General features: G+C 40.1%; 1 protein-coding gene across 2 annotated transcripts in view; it reads right to left on the bottom strand.

The window, feature by feature from the left end:
• Positions 1 to 960: 960 nt before the first annotated feature.
• pgm5 (phosphoglucomutase 5) overlaps positions 961 to 20,191 on the bottom strand; it is a 41,216-nt gene continuing 21,985 nt past the window's right edge. For both annotated transcript variants that reach the window (XM_060930892.1, XM_060930893.1), the window contains 4 exons: positions 15,884 to 16,019; positions 14,232 to 14,415; positions 10,092 to 10,229; positions 961 to 2,705 (listed from right to left, as the gene is read on the bottom strand). In XM_060930892.1, the coding sequence (XP_060786875.1) occupies positions 2,616 to 2,705; positions 10,092 to 10,229; positions 14,232 to 14,415; positions 15,884 to 16,019 (548 nt within the window). In that variant the 3' untranslated portion in view covers positions 961 to 2,615. The remainder of the gene's footprint in view (positions 2,706 to 10,091; positions 10,230 to 14,231; positions 14,416 to 15,883; positions 16,020 to 20,191) is intronic.

Raw genomic sequence — 20,191 nt, 5'->3', positions numbered from 1 at the left:
TTGAGGACTTCAGCCATGAGGAGCCACCCACGTGTCAACAAGCAGTTCTTTGGAGCCAGGCTGATTCACAAGCAGCCCATCTATCTACAAACAGTTCTGTAGAGCCGCTCTGAACAGTTGCTGTCAGATGGATCTGAAAGAAAAAAGTTAGAAGTTTCAGTATTCTTCAAGGATCTGTAAAGATCTTTTTAAGGAGTTTTTGATGGAATCTTTTTAAGAACCTGAGAGAGAGAGACCATCACAATCACTCAGAAATAAGATGCGATGTTTGTAAAAAGGAAACACACCTGACAGAGTCTAGTCTTAGTATTCTCTGAGAACATGATGTGATCTAATGATGTAATTTCCAAAAGCACACAGCACTTTGTAAAAAGAAAAGAAAAAGGTTTCCTAGACAAAACTGGTCAAAAGCTAGTAAAACAAAACATTAGGGTGTTGTACTAGGATAAGATTAATGTGCATATAAAAATGTGTAATGTATACTCAAACTACATGCAAAATCTCTTGGAAAAGTTCTGCCCTGAGTGGCTGATTTTTAAAGTTGTATTATTGTTAAAGTCTCTTCAGCGTCGATATGTCAAGAAGCAAGTATGCCTGTCAAATGTTGTATTTTTATGTTTGTATTAATAAACAGTAATGTTGATCTCATCGTCCCTGTTGTGCAATGTATTGTACATGAAAATGTTATCTTCTGAGAATGTCTTGGTATGCCATTAAGAAAAACCCCATCTATTCAAGCATACTAGAAGTTTATGACAAACATTAAGGCATACATGAAGAGAAGCATGCCGAGTGTTGCTTACTTTTGATATTAGGACATCTATGTACACTTGAGAAAACAACTCTTCCAAGTAAACTATGATTTATGTAAGCAGGTTTTAATCCAGGGTTAAATATGCTTAGAAAACCTTTTTAAATTGTAATAGAAATAAAAACAAAAGCTATTCAAATGTATGAGAGTAACATTTTAACATGGTTTTATTGTGCAGCAGGTCAATCAATGCAATTACTGTATATCAATATGGAATATACCATAAATGTGACTTGTCTCATGACACCATAAACAAAAGACAGGGAAAAAAAATATGGCAAATTTTACAATGTATTCAAAACTTGGATTTGAAACTATTTCATGAGCTACTAAGTGGGAAAGTATTTGGTCTGTGCTCAGCTTCTCGTGTCTCGAGGAAATCTTTGCAGGACTGCCTGCTTTATAATTTGAGTTTCTTTTAAATCACTAAACATTTTCAAATAACTTTTTTCTTTTGAGTAACCCATGTTGTCAGGTCATTAATCAGGCCAAATTGGGTAAAATAACTTTTTTAAAAATCTATGCACAATATCCCAATACACACAAGACAGTTTATTTCAGTAAAACACTGGATACAAAATTAAATACAATGGCATTAGCATTGCTTTCTCTTACTAGTTTTTTCTATTATTTTTAAACTCCTAACCGTTGAACTCGATCAAAAGTTACAGTTTTCCATCACTCGGAGCACTGATCAAAAATTCACATTCACAAAGTGGTATAGTGGTAGCCTTACAAAAACAAACAAAACCCAGTGATTGCAGGTTACAAGCCCAGTGATTGCAGGCCACAATCTATAATGAAAAATTCACAAAAACATGCTTCCCCAGGAAACGCTTTGCATTTTGGACCTTCATTTTAAATTTTTCCAAGATTTCATATTACATTTGTAAAATATGCTCCTAAACTTGATGGAGTGGTTAAATGTAATTGCTCCCTCTTACACATTGAACTGAATACAGTTTTGTCCTTCATGTTCGAAGTGTTCAGCACTGACACATACCAAAGGTTTGAGCTGTAAATGAATGAAAGCAATACATTCATTCAGTTGCAGTTCTTCACATGATTATTTAATTCCACACTACAAATTATGGCACTCATAAAAAAATTGTTTATTCACGCTACACTACACACCATAATGTCTGTGATATTCATACAAACTGGTATTTGGGAATTAAAGGTGCACTCTTTTTTTTGGGGGGGGGGAATAACAAAGTTATTCTCTTTCATTTGCTATAAAGCTCTGGCTATATGTTGAGTTTAAATTCATAGACAGACGTTCAGCTTTAAGGACGTACCACAAGCATGTTGTATAGTTCTGACTGATTTGTTTTTGTGAGCTAGTAAATGTCTGGATGGAACAGTGCATTATGTTCAACTGTAATAAGAGTGACCATAAAAATGGGCAGTTACCTCAGTTGAACTCTGGAACAAACCAGAACAACCAAAACACTGCACTGGTTTCTACATGAAGAATAAAACTGTGGCAGAAATGCAGTGTGAAAGAGACATTTTAATGATTCACATGGGTAAAGGGGCAGTATAAAAAGGAATAACTACTCTTTCTCTTTGCATTTGAGACAGTGTGAGAGAGAGAATATTTGTTTCGTCTGTGAAACAGCAGCAAAAATCATACACAGTGTAAATAGTGAGACTTTGTGCAGACTAGCAAGAGGCAGTCATGGCTTCATGAGGGGAAAAGTAATAGCGAGGCTGTGAAAGACCGTGAGGAAGACATGGAGAGCGGATCCTAGAAGAAGGCCGTCTCATGATTTGGCCCCTTTCCTGCGTCTTGGCGTTCTGATCAGGTGATCACGGTGGGGCCTCTACGTCCTGTCCGCTCATGGATGCTTGAGATCTTTAGAGCGATGGCGATCAGAGGGCCCAGGACAACCTGAAGCACACAAACATGAGTGAACATAAACATGAACCTACTGTTGTAAAGAATATGTAGGGCACTTAGAAGTGGGGGGACTGCAGTGGGTCAATTTGCTACAAACTGAAAGGATGAAAATCATTTAATTCAATGATTCTTTGCTCTTAATAGGACACAACAACCAGCAAGTTTTATTTTGTAATAGTAAGTTCAAAAAGAAAATGTAATAAAGCAGAGCAAAAGTGCGCTGTGGCATGTAAGCTCTCTGATATACTGGAGTTTTTTTTTTTTAACAGCAGCATTACGTATCTCTGGTCATTGTCTGTCTGCTCATGATGTTAGATTGGAAAGCTAAAATCTAATATCTACTGATAACTCGACTTTGGGCTGAGCAATATATATCACAAAGTCTAATAGGAATGATGTGGACACACATGTAGTTTCTATCTTTTATTAGCATTTCAAATCCTTTACTATTAATAAAACAGAATACTTTTACTTAATTACATTTCAGGGGAACCCCCCCCCCCCCCCCCCCCCCCCCAGCTTTTTACTTCTTTCGTTTTTATTTAGACCTTCAAAGCACTTACTACCAATGATGACGGTCTTCTTCTCTCACCCAGCCAATGATTGATTCACCCAGGGCTGCTATCATCTCATGCTACACACTGTAATCTGTATGTTTGTGAATATGGTTAAGCCACAAGGCCGCAGTATGGAACTTGAGGATGAGCACCCTGGCCCTAACTCAGTAAAATGTATCAACATGCTGAAGTAAGAAAAGACTTGTATAAAATGAGCCGTCTTCTTTGAAGTATGAATTGGCTGGGAAGCAAGTTAAATTCTATCCACCCATCCATCCATCCATCCATCCATTATCTGTAGTCGCTTATCCTGTTCTACAGGGTCGTAGGCAAGCTGAAGCCTATCCCAGCTGACTATGGGCGAGAGGCGGGGTACACCCTGGACAAGTCGCCAGGTCATCGCAGGGCTAAGTTAAATTCTAGCTAAAGATAAATATTGAAAAAAATTTAAATATTTACATTTAAAGGCCCTGTGATGACCTGGCGACTTGTCCAGGGTGTACCCCGCCTCTCGCCCGTAGTCAGCTGGGATAGGCTCCAGCTTGCCTACAACCCTGTAGAACAGGATAAAGCGGCTAGAGATAATGAGATGAGATGAGATGATACATCCACTGAGAACAAATATACTGTATAGAGGATATTACACAGTGGCGTGAAAATATGAAGTTTATCTTCAAGTGGGTGGCACGGTGGTGTAGTGGTTAGCACTGTTGCCTCACAGCAAGAAGGTCCGGGTTCGAGCCCCGTGGCCGGCGAGGGCCTTTCTGTGTGGAGTTTGCATGTTCTCCCCGTGTCCGCGTGGGTTTCCTCCGGGTGCTCCGGTTTCCCCCACAGTCCAAAGACATGCAGGTTAGGTTAACTGGTGACTCTAAATTGACCGTAGGTGTGAATGTGAATGGTTGTCTGTGTCTATGTGTCAGCCCTGTGATGACCTGGCGACTTGTCCAGGGTGTACCCTGCCTTTCGCCTGTAGTCAGCTGGGATAGGCTCCAGCTTGCCTGCGACCCTGTAGAACAGGATAAAGCGGCTAGAGATAATGAGATGAGATCTTCAAGTGGTGAATGTATATATCAGAAGTGATTAAAGTGAACAATTGAAAAATATTTTCAACATGAAAAGGTAAACTTCATATCTTTGCACCACCGTGTAATGTTTTTTTATATTCTATGGATACAGCCACAAAAAAAAAAAATGCACGAGTTAATCAAAAGAATTTTAATTTTGAACCAGTGCGCCATTTTGACAACGAGCATCTAGCCAGTGGATGTCATCAGAGTGAAATATCGGGAATTATTATACATACAGGACATGTTTTCAATGGAATAAAAACGTGTTCTATTCCCTTCTGGCAGGTTTCATTCATTTGGTTTGATAGCATGCAATATTGTTAGCATATCGCTTATCCTACGTGTGTTATGCCACTCTACCCAATGGAGAATAAGAGCTGAATCTGGTTTACAATATTGCATGGTTGTCAAGACAACATGACGTCACATGTTGGAGATATAAAACTTCCACGCTCGCGAGCGACTGTGACAATTTGTAAACAAACATGGCTGCCACGTTTGCTTCATTAAACACGGAAGATTCTGAGAGAATTTTAAAAGAGAAAAACACATTGAATACCCGAAAGGAATGTATAATAATAATAATAATAATAATATTGGCTGGATTTTTTCGGTAGTATATCAGATATATTCCATTCAGCTAGCATGATATTGAACTCTTCAACTCATTCAATATCATGCTAGCTGAATGGAATATATCTGATATACCACCGAAAAAAGCCAGCCAATATTATTTAAATGTGTCATGGTTTTGGTTGTCCATGACCCGGATGTAGCTCGTACGAAAAATATGAGTGGTATATTTCCTAGTAAAACACTTGTGTCCATATAATAAAACACATTATCTTTACTTCACTTCAGTATAATTTCTCAGTACTTTGTCCTGCCAGTACATTACATTGATGCCCCTGGCATTATTTGATTTGTAAATTATTAGATTTGACATTTCGAATAAAGTACCAAAAAAAGTTTTTTGATAAATGATGATATTTATTGAAGTTAGCCTGTTTTCTTTGTTCATATAACTATATTAGCTGCTGGAATAGATCTTAGTCTAACCTGGTATACCAGGTTAGACTAAGATCTATTCCAGCAGCTAATATAGTTAGCTGGGAAGCTATTCAAACAGAAAAATGATAAAAGTTGCTTTTCACATGAAACATAACATTAACTTACTTTCATCAGTTAAAAAGATTTATGTTTTAATATTTGAGGACATTTAAAAGGTAGCACTTTTTTCCCTTTCACTTTTTTGCCTGGAAATGTCCACTTTTAACTGATGAAGATATCATCAATGCTTTATATAATTTCTCGGTACTTTCTCCACCTATGAGTGTAAATACGATCATTTCAGAATGGACTGCAGCCAGTGACTTGTCAGCATATCATCATAACAGCGGCTGACAGTCTGCCAGGAAAACCACACACAGTATTATTGTTTTATCACTATCACAAACACAGCCACCCTCAGTTTAATGCGGATAAAGGTAGTTAACATATTGCCCAGCTGCACAAATAACAATATTGTTTCCTGTGTTTGGCTGCCCATTGATTGCTTGGTCATGCTGGAATAACATCACCAGCTATATCAGACCAAACAAGAGGAAACATGAAATGGATTTTGGTTCTTCAGGGAAAAGATGAGGGGCGGCACGGTGGTGTAGTGGTTAGTGCTGTCACCTCACAGCAAGAAGGTTTGGGTTCGAGCCCCGTGGCCGGCGAGGGCCTCTCTGTGCGGAGTTTGTATGTCCGCGTGGGTTTCCTCCGGGTGCTCCGGTTTCCCCCACAGTCCAAAGACATACAGGTTAGGTTAACTGGTGACTCTAAATTGACCGTAGGTGTGAATGTGAGTGTGAATGGTTGTCTGTGTCTATGTGTCAGCCCTGTGATGACCTGGCGACTTGTCCAGGGTGTACCCCGCCTTTTGCCCGTAGTCAGCTGGGATAGGCTCCAGCTTGCCTGCGACCCTGTAGAACAGGATAAAGCGGCTAGAGATAATGAGATGAGATGAGGGAAAAGATGAAATCTTTTATCATAGAACCAGTGAGGAAAAAAAGCTTCCTGATATAGAAGAGTGTAGATACACATCCTATCAGCTCCTACGTTCCAAATAACAATAATAAGTCAACATCACGTATGCAAATATTTTAATACTTATATAATAAGGCTTACGAAGGACTCATCAGCTCTTTAAAATATATCAGATTGTATATATTCCAATATATATGATGGATATAAATGTCTTATCAATCCATGAGATTTACGATGCTCCGTTACTAATAAAGCCTCAGAGAGCTCTGATAAAGATAAAGATCCCTCAGTGCTGCTGATAAAAGATGTCTCTTGAGCCAGTGCACTATCACAGCAATGATAGTGGATGTCTACATTTCCTTTTGTAAAATAAACGCCATTCAGTTGTTTGGCTGTTACATTTGTTGGCAAGCAAATTTATCTCATCTCATTATCTCTAGCCGCTTTATCCTTCTACAGGGTTGCAGGCAAGCTGGAGCCTATCTATGGGCGAAAGGCGGGGTACACCCTGGACAAGTCGCCAGGTCATCACAGGGCTGACACATAGACACAGACAACCATTCACACTCACATTCACACCTACGGTCAATTTAGAGTCACCAGTTAACCTAACCTGCATGTCTTTGGATTGTGGGGGAAACCGGAGCACCCGGAGAAAACCCACGCGGACACGGGGAGAACATGCAAACTCCACACAGAAAGGCCCTCGCCGGCCCCGGGGCTCGAACCCAGGACCTTCTTGCTGTGAGGCGACAGCGCTAACCACTACACCACCGTGCCGCCAAGCAAATTTATCAAATGTCAGAAATGTACTGCTAAAATGTGCAGTTTTTCCTTTAATTTGTCACAGAACTGGATGCTGATATTTGAGGTCCTTTCCCCCCCTTTTTAGGTCTGTATATTTCCATTTTCCTTATTTTTTATATGCTTGTGTCGATAGCTGTGTCTGAAATCACTCATTCACTACTCCCTACTCACTATCTAGGGAATTCTATATAGAGGACTATATAGTGAGCTCATTAGTAAAATGAAAAAATAAATAAATTAATTAAAAACACACTTTCGGACACTACTCCGCTGTGCCGTTCTTTACATCATTACTGTCACACAATTAAAACATTCCAGATCAGCTGGCTGGTGGGTTTTCAAAATAATAAATACATGCATGTATTTTTGTGATAAATCCATATTATACTGAGCGCATTTCCCACATTAATCAATACAAAGTACTTTGTGTCTGCTGCATCTTCCAATTCTTTTAAATCAAGGCTGAATACTTTCTTCTTTGCCACTGCCTTTTATTAAATCACATTTGAGGCTTTTGATTAATCCCTTGCTCTGCACTGTAACTTTTATTCTTGCATTTTATCTGTCTTATTCTATTTTAGCTTATTTTCTATTCTCTTACCATTTTTAATTGTACTTGAATGTACGTTTATAATGTGTTTCTTCCTCCGTCCATTCACCCTCAACACACTACAATATTATTGCTATTTTCGCGCCACAACTTATAAATTTGTCTCGTGCCTGCTGTCATAAGGAAAACAAACTACTGCTATACTCAAACTAAAATACTTAATGATCCTGATAAAACAGTTTTTACGGCTTTTCTTTCAGCATGACTGCAATGCAGGATGGTATATATTGCTTGGTTAGTGACCATCGGTTGTACACTACTTTTCACGATGCATTGTGGGATACTATGAGTCCACTATACAGGGTGTAATAATTCTCACTATACATTCGGACAGCACTACAAAATGGCAAACTCACTATTTAGATGGGGTTTACATTAGACCGTATCAGCGGATCATCAGATTAACATTTTTAAAACGATTAGCGTGCACACAGCAACACCAATACACGATTCGCGTGCACACAGCAACACCAATACACGGATACGCTCGGCTCCGCAGGCATCCTGCGCTCCAAATCACTCCGCCCTGAACAGCGAATGCCCTCTGGAGGGTGCGCACTCTGGCCCTGCGCAGCTCACAGAGCGCGTGAGTATAGCGCACGAGCAGTGATTCGGGACTGAGCCGCTGTGTGTGTGATCCCAGTGCATATCACTTACCACTTGCAAGTGGAAGGATGGCAAGCCTAAAGACAATCATAAGTACACAATGGGCAGTATTTGCATCAGTATTTGCAGTATTTTCATACTTTTATACTCTTTAATGAAAGGTGATACAAGGCGGAAGTCCGCGCCGTTTTTCAGCAGTCGCGTCACATGACCAACGCCAGCGAATCAGGAAGGTGGATGTCACAGTGACGTTGTCCAATGACGACGCCAGCTAGAGCTCAGCACAGCGTATCCGCGTATTCTCAATGTTTACACAGCACCGGACCAGACACGATCTAGATTGAATACGTGGACCCTGGCGGATTCCCGTTTCCCGGCGTTTCCAGGCGTTTTAATGTAAACGGACAGTGCATCCGCGAAGAAAACGAGACAGATATGGTCTAATGTAAACTTGGCCATAGTCTACTACAGGGGTTTTAAGTGTGGGAGAGTCAGCCCCCCCTCAGAGAGTAAATAAACAACAACGCCCCCCTTACAATTTTTGTTGTTGCTATACTTAATGATTCCATTCGTATTTAAAAAAATGGTTGTTGTACACTTTTTTCTTTTACACATTTTAAACATCTGTGCTTTTTGAAAACATCTTTTTTTTAATACATTTTAAACATCTGTGCTTTTTAAAACTTTTTTACACATTTTAAACATCTGCTTTTTTTTAAAACATCTTGTTTTACACATTTTCAACATCTGTGCTTTTTTAAAACTTTTTTTTTTACACATTTTAAACATCTGTGCTTTTTAAAACCTCTTTTGTACATATTTTAAACATCTGCTTTTTTAAAAAAAACATCTTGTTTTACACATTTTAAACATCTGTGCTTTTTTAAAACCTCTTTTGTACACATTTTAAACATCTGTGCTTTTTTTTTAAAAAACATCTTGTTTTACACATTTTAAACATCTCATAGCATTGTTAGCTAGCACCTCTTGGCAGACAACACACTGTGGCAGTGGAGCATCTTCAGATCCAGTCCATGAAAATCCAAACTTTAAATAATCGTGGTCATACTTCCTTCTTTTTTTGCTTGGCCCAGACTCTGTCTCCTCACTCACTGTAGCTTTAGGTACTAAAAATCGATCCATTTTGTCTCTGGCAAAGGCTAGCTGAAGTTCGCTAAATGTCCGCAATAGTAACTTATTCTGGTTTATTTTTCCTCACGTTGCGCCCCCCCCCCGAAGAACTCTGGCACCCACTAGGGGAGGCGCACCCCACACTTTGAAAAGCCCTGGTCTACTATATAGTGAGGACACAGCATATGTATATTTTATATGCAGTGTGGAAGTGTGTGTATGTGTTTCTATTTCCCTCCCATTTTTCTCCCTAATTAAGTCATGGCCAAAACCCACCCACCAGACAAATGAATCATCACCAGACATAACAGGATCATCCCGTGCTTCCTCCGAGGCACACGACGACCACATCTTTTTTTGAACTGTCCACTTACCAAAGGTTATCCACCCACTTCTACATGCATGAGCTCACAGACGCCCATGAGTCAGAGCATTGCTGTAGTGAGGGAGTATGCCACCCTTCCCTCCTGAGATCACTGGCCAGTTTTGCTCTCTTAGGCTCCCTGTGGCATCATCGGGATTCAAACGCTTTTCTGTAGCACCACTCTCTCATAGCAGAGGTATTTACCTGTGTCTCTCTGCTGTGTCTCTCTGGGTCTCTCTCATAGCTCTCAGCATAGATGCGTATGGTGGCTCCCACACCTGGCCCGGAACCACTGAGCCGAAATATGATGCGGGATGAGTCTGTGAACACGATCCTCAGTCCCTGGAGGTCAGAAATCAAACATATCAGCCATCAATAACAATTATATTTAAATAAAATATATACTCCTGATATATAGTAGTGAAAGTCAAGGTGCTGGTTTGAACACTGGATGGGACGTCCAGTAATGCTGATTCATTAAACTGAAACGGAAATATTTTATATAATAAAATGCTGTCTGTGCAGAGTTGAGCATGTTCATGCATCTCAATGTCCATGTGGGTTTTATCTACATTCTCTGGTTTCCTCCCACCATACAAAAACATGCAGGTAAGCATACCGTACTATGCTAATTTGCCCATAGGTATGAATGTGTGTATGTGCCTTGCTATGGTCTGCCTTCACATAGCCAACCTCTTGTTGTGCACCAAGTGTTACTGGAATTGACTCTGGAGCAACAGTAACCCTGACCAGAATAAAGCAGTTACTGAAGATGAATGAATGAATGAATGAATGAATGAATGAATGAATGAATGAATGAATGAAGCAAAAAAGCTTTAGTTGTGCTGCCTGTTCTCTCTACCAATGCTATTGTGGAGAAGTGTGAAGTGTTTACCTGGAACTCACACCCCTGGACTCACACCCCACCCATTTCCCATCACCCTGCTATAGATAATAGATAACCAGCTGTATGAATAATCATTTAGGATTATGATATCTTGTAATAACAAGCATCAACAATAATCAGTATATCTAAGTTTAATCTAAGTACTTCTTATGCACAAGTGACTAATAAAGAACAATAAGGAACAATAAGGAAGCCATGGGTGAATGGTTAGAGGAAGCAGCTTTGGAACCAAAAGGTTGCCGATTTGAGTCCCTGGACCAACAGGAATGGCTGAAGTGCCCTTGAGCAAGGCACCTAACCTTCAACTGCTCCCCAGGCTGCTCTGGGTATGTTGTATGACGCTCTATAAGAGTGTCTGCTAAATGCCATTCATGTAATGTTTCCCATCCCTGATATTATAGAAAATGTGGACTTGAGTTGATTCTCCACTAGATGTCACTAAAATCTGAAAGAGATTTATATGGAGAAATAATACCAAGATCAAGACGTATGTTCTTGTGAGTACTTAAGAAGAGTGATCAAAAGAGAGTATCGTGTGTGAGAGAGAGAGAGAGAGAGAGAGAGAGAGAGATTCTAACAGCTGAGTGTCACTATGCCGCCCCCACTAACAATGCAGGACTGGGACAGCTGACATAATCTAGAAGAGAGAGGAATGTCTGTTGGAATAATACAGGGTGCTGAGACACCGCCTGCATGTTTGGGCTAGAGGACTCCACAGCCTGTGCGTGCGTGTGTGTGTGTTTCCACAATGTCATCCAGAATGAAATGCACCACTATAGAAAAATGTCCCTCTTGCAAAAGGCACTACAAGGGATGTAGTTTGGTCATGGGTCAGAAGGTGAGCACTTGGTAAGCGTAAAGTGCAGGTGAAATGTCACAGTTACTGAATTGTATATGGTGACAGAGAGAAGTAACGAGGACGTGAACTAGTGAACTTGGGTGACTGCGTGGGCGAGAGAGCTGTCAGTTGTGACACACAGGGGTGGGGTCGGGGGTTTCCATGCATTCCAGGATGGAACGGAAGGAGCCAGCTGGGTGCGCTCAAACACGGGGTGGAACGGGGTGACACTGTTTGTTTGTGTGTGCCCCTCATTCATTTTAAAGTATGCAAACAAAAAGAGCAGCTAATAACTCTTCTAAAATGTTATACGGTATTTAAGCATTTGCACAAAATGGACTCTCTTATAATGTGGGTTAAATTATGAAATAGAATATAGAGTTTATATTACATGCTCATGTATACATTCTGCCTGGTTTTCACTTTTGTTTGGACAATTTAATATCCTGATTGTGTAATTTACTTAATCCAAAACTGAAATGAGTTCAAAACATTTATGAGGACAGGATGTTCAAATACAGGATGTTACTGAAGGTTGTGATCAAAAAACACGACCTTGACAAGGACAAGGCCTTCACAATAACACACACATTCAGAAGAAAAATATTTATCTAATTTTAGAAGATACAGAAAATTGCTGTGCACAGCTAAGTTTTTTTTTATTACACTTGATAGACTGCTTAAACAAAGATCATCGTTAAATGATAGAACAAGCAGCACAATGAATGCTCTCTCTCCTAGTTAAGATGCTTTTCGTGTTAAGACGCTCTTGGAAAATTCACCCCGGCTATTTTGACCGAAAGCACACTCAACAGTTCATACAGTGACTCACTCAAGATGTGAGAGAACTATCTGCAAACTAAGATGTTTTATGGAACCTGCCTCCTCTCACCTTACATAACAAATAAATTTTAAAAATCCACATACTCATATAATTGTTTATCAAATGCCAATTTGATGTATCCCATTTGATTTACTGGCAAACACTCGAAATGTGTTTAAATATAGAAAAAATCCTAAAACTTATTGCAAACTGTGTCTTTTAAAATGAATAATATTAATAAATATGATTTGTGCTCTGCACCCATTTTTATCATTTTCAGTCAACTCAGTTAAAATCTATACTACTAAAGGAAGGCTGTCTGTCTCTCTGTCTGTTCACCTAAGCAAATCGACACGGCTGGACGCACATACTCCAGACTTTGCACATGGATTGGTGACACCCCAGAGGGGCCCAAGACATTTTTGATTTTCCAAAACATGGGATTAGTGCTAATCCAACACGCTATTCATTTCCCGTAGGCTACATGCTCACGCTAACACACCGTGCTAATCCAAGACACTATAATTTCTCATAGGCTACATGCTCACACACACACTGCGCGCAGCCTCGGCGGGGAATCCCCTCCCCAACTCGCCTGAGAGTTTCGATTGTATGGAACGTCGCAATCAGCACTCCTCCCGCTAGGAGTGTTGTTTTTTTTAAAAAACAAACTAAAAGCAGTCTATTATTTTACCTCTTTAATTGTTTATAAGCATGCTAATATGGCAGCAGAAAGTTGGTCATAGATCCATCATATAAACTTGCCTCGCTGCACGTAAAGCTTTAGTTACTATCAGGTAAACTGTCTCTGTGAATCTATTGTTTATACTCCAATGTGCAAACGTAACAGTAATGGCTAATGTTACGTCTGACCCCTGACTCCTCGGGTAGATCGCCCAATTCCAAGCAGCTCTATGACCAAACCTGAGGACCAACACAGTCCCCGTGAAGAGCACCATTCAGAGGAAATCAGGTTCATGGGCAATAACTACTAGTAATAAAGATAACACTGAACCTGCATTTCATCATCCACATACAATTTATCTCAGCTGACGGAAACTGAGCTTTGATCGGCCAAAAACCACATACAATCCAACAGTCTTTCTCTACTGGGTGGTCTGAAACTGAGGTGTGTGCAGGACTTTTTTTTTTTTTTTTTTACACCCCATTCACACCTGCTCCCACTGCTCATACTTTTGACTAATCCCAGCTGTTTCACTTAGTTTTGTTCTGGAATATTTTCTAATGAGCTTAGCTTGTTCCATTTCTGAAAAATAAATAATTTAAAGCACAGGAATCCTCATCTCATCTCATCATCTCTAGCCACTTTATCCTGTTCTACAGGGCAAGCTGGAGCCTATCCCAGCTGACTACGGGCGAAAGGCGGGGTACACCCTGGACAAGTTGCCAGGTCATCACAGGGCGATAAAAGGAGTAGTCGAATGGAAATGAGTAAAAAAAAGCTCTATTTACACCAGACACAAAAAACCTAACATGCTCCCATGTTAATAAATGCGGTCTATGTTTATCTTGCAAACTTCACATCTGATTAGCCACTCCTGGCTGCATGAGAGTAACCCCTGTTAACATTTTAGTTGTGTCCAGTGAGATCCCAGTCCATGTACACCTCTGGAACTCACCAATTCAGAATATGAGGAATGTTTGGCAAACACCACACAGCTCTTTATACAACCGAGTTGACATTTATACAAGTAAATAAAATATTTGACTCAATAAGGACATTTCAATCAGTAAAAACTGAGAACTGACACTAACCTGGTTTCGTGATACGCTGCCATCCACAGGGTCAATGTACTCAAAGTTGTCGGTTTTCTCCACACTGTAGACATTGTTTCCCACAGCAAACTTCTGATTGGTGAAGGCTTTGTCAGTGATCATGGCCTCCAGATCTCTCATGAGGTAAAACGCAGCTCTGGGATCTACACCCTCGTAATCAAACCTAACATGAACACAACAATGTTTCAAAACATGGCACTACTACGCATGTTCTTGTTTCAAAAGTCATCTTGACTTAAAATCAGATTGCACAAACATGTTTAAAATACCTTATAAACCATTCCAGACTCCAAATTGGCAATTATATACCCTAATTTATAAAATCTGATTTTATCAGAGTAAGCAGAGAGAGTGAAATGAGCTGTGGTATGTAAACTGGGCACTAGCTGTTGCCTCTTTGGTGTTGTGAGAATTTTGTATGGGAATATTGAGAAGAAGGAATATGGATTGCTATCTAAAGAGTCTTGGCTCTGTGAGCTACCTCTCTTGGGGAGAGTAAGCTAAATAATAACTGATCACTGCCAGAACAGAGCACGCAGTGAGAAAGGAGATTTCTGTTCAAGTTCCAAGGAGAAACCTAGAGTTGTCCTGGAGCCAAAACAGAGTCAAAATACAAAATCTGAATTTATTCGAATGAGGGATAGCTGGCCTGACGTGGTTTAAATGTACTTTTTTCTTGCAAATACAGTACTGTGCTACTCTGCTGCTATCAAGCTGGACGTTGAGGGAACCATTTACAGTGGTGCTTGAAAGTTTGTGAACCCTTTAGAATTTTCTCTGTTTCTGCATAAATATGACCTAAAACATCATCAGATTTTCACACAAGTCCTAAAAGTAGATAAAGAGAACCCAGTTAAACAAATGAGACAAAAATATTATACTTGGTCATTTATTTATTGAGGAAAATGATCCAATATTACATATCTGTGAGTGGCAAAAGTATGTGAACCTCTAGGATTAACAGTTCATTTGAAGGTGAAATTAGAGTCAGGTGTTTTCAATCAATTGGATGACAATCAGGTGTGAGTGGGCACCCTGTTTTATTTAAAGAACAGGGATCTATCAAAGTCTGATCTTCACAACACATGTTTGTGGAAGTGTATCATGGCACAAACAAAGGAGATTTCTGAGGAACTAAAAAAAAAGCGTTGTTGATGCTCATTAAGCTAGAAAAGGTTACAAAAACATCTCTAAAGGGTTTGGACTCCACCAATCCACAGTCAGACAGATTGTGTACAAATGGAGGAAATTCAAGACCTCTGTTACCCTCCCCAGGAGTGGTCAACCAACAAAGATCACGCCAAGAGCAAGGCGTGTAATAGTCGACCGACGAGGTCACAAAGAACCCCAGGGTAACTTCTAAGCAACTGAAGGCCTCTCTCACATTGGCTAATGTTAATGTTCACAAGTCCACCATCAGGAGAACACTGAACAGCAATGGTGTGCATGGCAGGGTTGCAAGGAAATATAGAAAATTCTAAAGGGTTCACAAACTTTCAAGCACAACTGTAAGCTGTAAATGGGTTGTTTCCTGAAACTATTAAAAGGATTTTTAAAAAATCAATACACATAAAGAACCATGTATACAAATATAGTCAGATCATAATTATCTGATGGGACCTGAATCTTACCTGCAGTAGTAGTTGCGGCCTAGTTTAGTCCAGTGGTCCCTCACTATTTCTTCTACTCCCTGCTTCCGCACGGCCATGATGGACAACCACACCAGCACTGACCACAGACCGTCCTTCTCCCTGATGTGGTCCGAACCTGTAACCATAAAGGTACACAATGGTAGGATTACTATTCAGATACTATATTTCCTACAGCATATCGCTAAGGTAACATGTGTGTGGCAGCCTAGGAAAACCCATCAGACATTACTATTTTTAAACAAACAAACAAACAAACAAACAAAACCTTTAGGACACCACAACTTTAGGAAACCATAACAATATTACACCAAAATGTCATGGAAATGTTTTTATTTCCTCTTACACCTTGCTTAGGCTTGCTGCAAAGATAATGTTGGGTAAGGAGTTAGTTTAAAGGTGCTAACAGCAAAGTCATCCATCCATCCATCGATTATCTGTAGCCGCTTATCCTGTTCTACAGGGTTGCAGGCAAGCTGGAGCCTATCCCAGCTGACTATGGGCGAGAGGCAGGGTACACCCTGGACAAGTCACCAGGTTATCGCAGGGCTCAGCAAAATCGTCTGAAATTTAAACATTTTTTTATTGTGCATGGCATTTTCCTATGTCCCACAAGAACAAAATCATGCAGATAAGATGTGTTCATTTTGATGTGCTGAGGGTTGCTTTTCTCCATTTTGGGACCATTTTCCTAGCTCTTGATGTAAACAGTATGGCCCTACGTAAAACAGCCGTACGCGAGGAGCTTTTACTAATTAGCATAACTATGGAACTGACCTCTGAGAGTTTTGAGTTGCAGGTTTGTAATTTGTGATTGACATTCGTGAATAGATTCGTGAAACAAAAGAGGAATATATCTTTTCTCTGTTACTGATTCTGTGCTATTGTTTCTTTCTCTGTAAAATCAAAACATTAGGTGTGCAGTGGTGCTTGAAAGTTTGTGAACCCTTTAGAATTTTCTATATTTCTGCATAAATATGACCTAAAACATCGTCAGATTTTCACACAAGTCCTAAAAGTAGATAACGAGAGCCCAGTTAAACAAATGAGACAAAAAATATTATTCTTGGTCATTTATTTATTGAGGAAAATAATCCAATATTGCATATCTGTGACTGGCAAAAATATGTGAACCTTTGCTTTCAGTATCTGGTGTGACCCCCTTGTGCAGCAAAAACTGCAACTACGGTAAATGTTTCCGTTAACTGTTGATCAGTCCTGCACACCGGCTTGGAGGAATTTTAGCCCATTCCTCTGTACAGAACAGCTTCAACTCTGGGATGTTGGTGGGTTTCCTCACATGAACTGCTCGCTTCAGGTCCTTCCACAACATTTCGATTGGATTAAGGTCAGGACTTTGACTTGGCCATTCCAAAACATTAACTTTATTCTTCTTTAACCATTCTTTGGTAGAACGACTTGTGTGCTTAGGGTCATTGTCTTGCTGCATGACCCACCTTCTCTTGAGATTCAGTTTGTGGACAGATGTCCTCACATTTTCCTATAGAATTCGCTGGTATAATTCAGAATTCATTGTTCCATCAATGATGGTAAGCCATTCTGGCCCAGATGCAGCAAAACAGGCCCAAACCATGATACTGCCACCATCATTTTTCACAGATGGGATGAGGTTCTTATGCTGGAATGCAGTGTTTTCCTTTCTCCAAACATAACGCTTCTCATTTAAACCAAAAAGTTTTATTTTGGTCTCATCCGTCCACAAAACATTTTTCCAATAGCCTTCTGGCTTGTTCACGTGATCTTTAGCAAACTGCAGATGAGCAGCAATGTTCTTTTTGGAGAGCAGTGGTTTTCTCTTTGCAACCCTGCAATGCACACCATTGTTGTTCAGTGGTCTCCTGATGGTAGACTCATGAACATTAACATTAGCCAATGTGAGAGAGGCCTTCAGTTGCTTAGAAGTTACCCTGGGGTCCTTTGTGACCTCGCCGACTATTACACACCTTGCTCTTGGAGTGATCTTTATTGGTCGACCACTCCTGGGGAGAGTAACAATGGTCTTGAATTTCCTCCATTTGTACAAAATCTGTCTGACTGTGGATTGGTGGAGTCCAAACCCTTTAGAGATGGTTTTGTAACCTTTTCCAGCCTGATGAGCATCAACAGCGCTTTTTTTTTGAGTTCCTCAGAAATCTCCTTTGTTCGTGCCATGATACATTTCCACAAACATATGTTGTGAAGATCAGACTTTGATAGATCCCTGTTCTTTAAAGGAACAGTCCACCGTGTTTCCATAATGAAATATGCTCTAACCTGAATTGAGACAAGCTGCTCCGTACCTATCCGAGCTTTGCGCGACCTCCCAGTCAGTCAGACTCAGTCAGACGCGCTGTCACTCCTGTTAGCAATGTAGCTAGGCTCAGCATGGCCAACGGTATTTTTTGGGGCTGTAGTTAGATGTGACCAAACTCTTCCGCGTTTTTCCTGTTTACATAGGTTTATATGACCAGTGATATGAAACAAGTTCAGTTAAAAAAATTGAAACGTAGCGATTTTCTATGCTATGGAAAGTCCGCACTATAATGACAGGCGTACTAACACCTTCTGCGCGCTTCGGCAGCGCATTGATATCTGAGCTCCGTATCAATGTGCTGCCGAAGCGCGCAGAAGGTGTTAGTACACCTGTCATTATAGTGCGGACTTTCCATAGCATAGAAAATCGCTACATTTCAATTTGTGTAACTGAACTTGTTTCATATCACTGGTCATATAAACCTATGTAAACAGGAAAAACGCGGAAGAGTTTGGTCACATCTAACTACAGCCCCCAAAAATACCGTTGGCTATGCTGAGCCTAGCTACATTGCTAACAGGAGTGACAGCGCGTCTGACTGCGTCTGACTAACTGGGAGGTCGCGCAAAGCTCAGATAGGTACGGAGCAGCTCGTCTCAATTCAGGTAAGAGAATATTTCATTATGGAAATACGGTGGACTGTTCCTTTAAATAAAACAGGGTGCCCACTCACACCTGATTGTCATCCAATTGATTGAAAACAGCTGACTCTAATTTCACCTTCAAATGAACTGCTAATCCTAGAGGTTCACATACTTTTGCCACTCACAGATATGTAATATTGGATCATTTTCTTCAATAAATAAATGACTAAGTATAATATTTTTGTCTCATTTGTTTAACTGGGTTCTCTTTATCTACTTTTAGGACTTGTGTGAAGATCTGATGATGTTTCAGGTCATATTTATGCAGAAACATAGAAAATTCTAAAGGGTTCACAAACTTTTAAGCACCACTCTATAACTCCATACTCGCTACTGTAGAGTCAAGCCCATGCATTCTAAGGCCAAAATAGTGAAGCGCTACCTAGAATGATTTAGTTATCTGTCCAGAAAAATGACATGTCATCTAACCTTGCTCTATCTTGCAGTTGCACTCACTAAGCAGGATTTCCTTTTCTTTTCCTCTGGATTTTAGCTGGCCGGAGAGCGGAGTCAGCCATGTTTACCCATGCCGACTTGTTTTGGTTAAAAGTAAGTCAAACACACCTCACGGTGGTCACGTGATATTGTTGCTCACTAGCTTTGGCAATCTCCGAAATCGTAAAATGCAGGACGATTTTTATCTCGGCAAAACATTTACACATAGGATACACAGTGTGTGCAGTAGCGAAACATCTCGAAACTCCAACAGCAATAGAATAGAACATTTTGCCCAGAATTTAACTTTGCAGTCAGAACCTTTAACGAATTCAATGGTAAAAACAGTATACCTAAAGATGTTTAAAACCTTGCTAGCTAAATGTGATTTCCTCATACGGTAAATAACAGGCTTTGACCTGGAAGTTGCTGGATAGCTATGTGCCCCAGAGAAATGCACACAAGTGTAATTAATTCAATTTCTAATCAGATACCCAGCTGTCAAAATGTCCATGATGCGCCTGTACTACAGTCTGAATGAAATCAGAACTACTGTAGGAAATGTCAAAATTTCACTATGTAAAGGGTGGCACATATATTTGTAGTTTATTGGTTACACCCACCCTTTATTGACATTCACTGGAGATTAGATCGGGTAAAACCTACAATTGTGGATATGCAGTTACTGACTGTAGCTCATCTGTTTCCAGCACAATGTGTGCTTTAAATCAAAGGGACCTAAATAGAAACGCTACTAGTGCTCACCAGATCATTTTTAGATGATGGAGCATTTTGTGTGTGTGTGTGTGTGTGTGTGTGTGTGTGTGTGTGTGTGTGTGTGTGTGTGTGTGTGTTGTGAGAAGTTTGTCTGGTGGAGCAGAGTTGCTTGCTTTTTAA

This window comes from Neoarius graeffei, chromosome 10, assembly GCF_027579695.1.
Source record: "Neoarius graeffei isolate fNeoGra1 chromosome 10, fNeoGra1.pri, whole genome shotgun sequence".
NCBI lineage: Eukaryota > Metazoa > Chordata > Actinopteri > Siluriformes > Ariidae > Neoarius > Neoarius graeffei.
The sequence above is the reverse complement of the archived record's forward strand: the minus strand, read 5'-3'. Positions and strand labels throughout refer to the sequence as shown.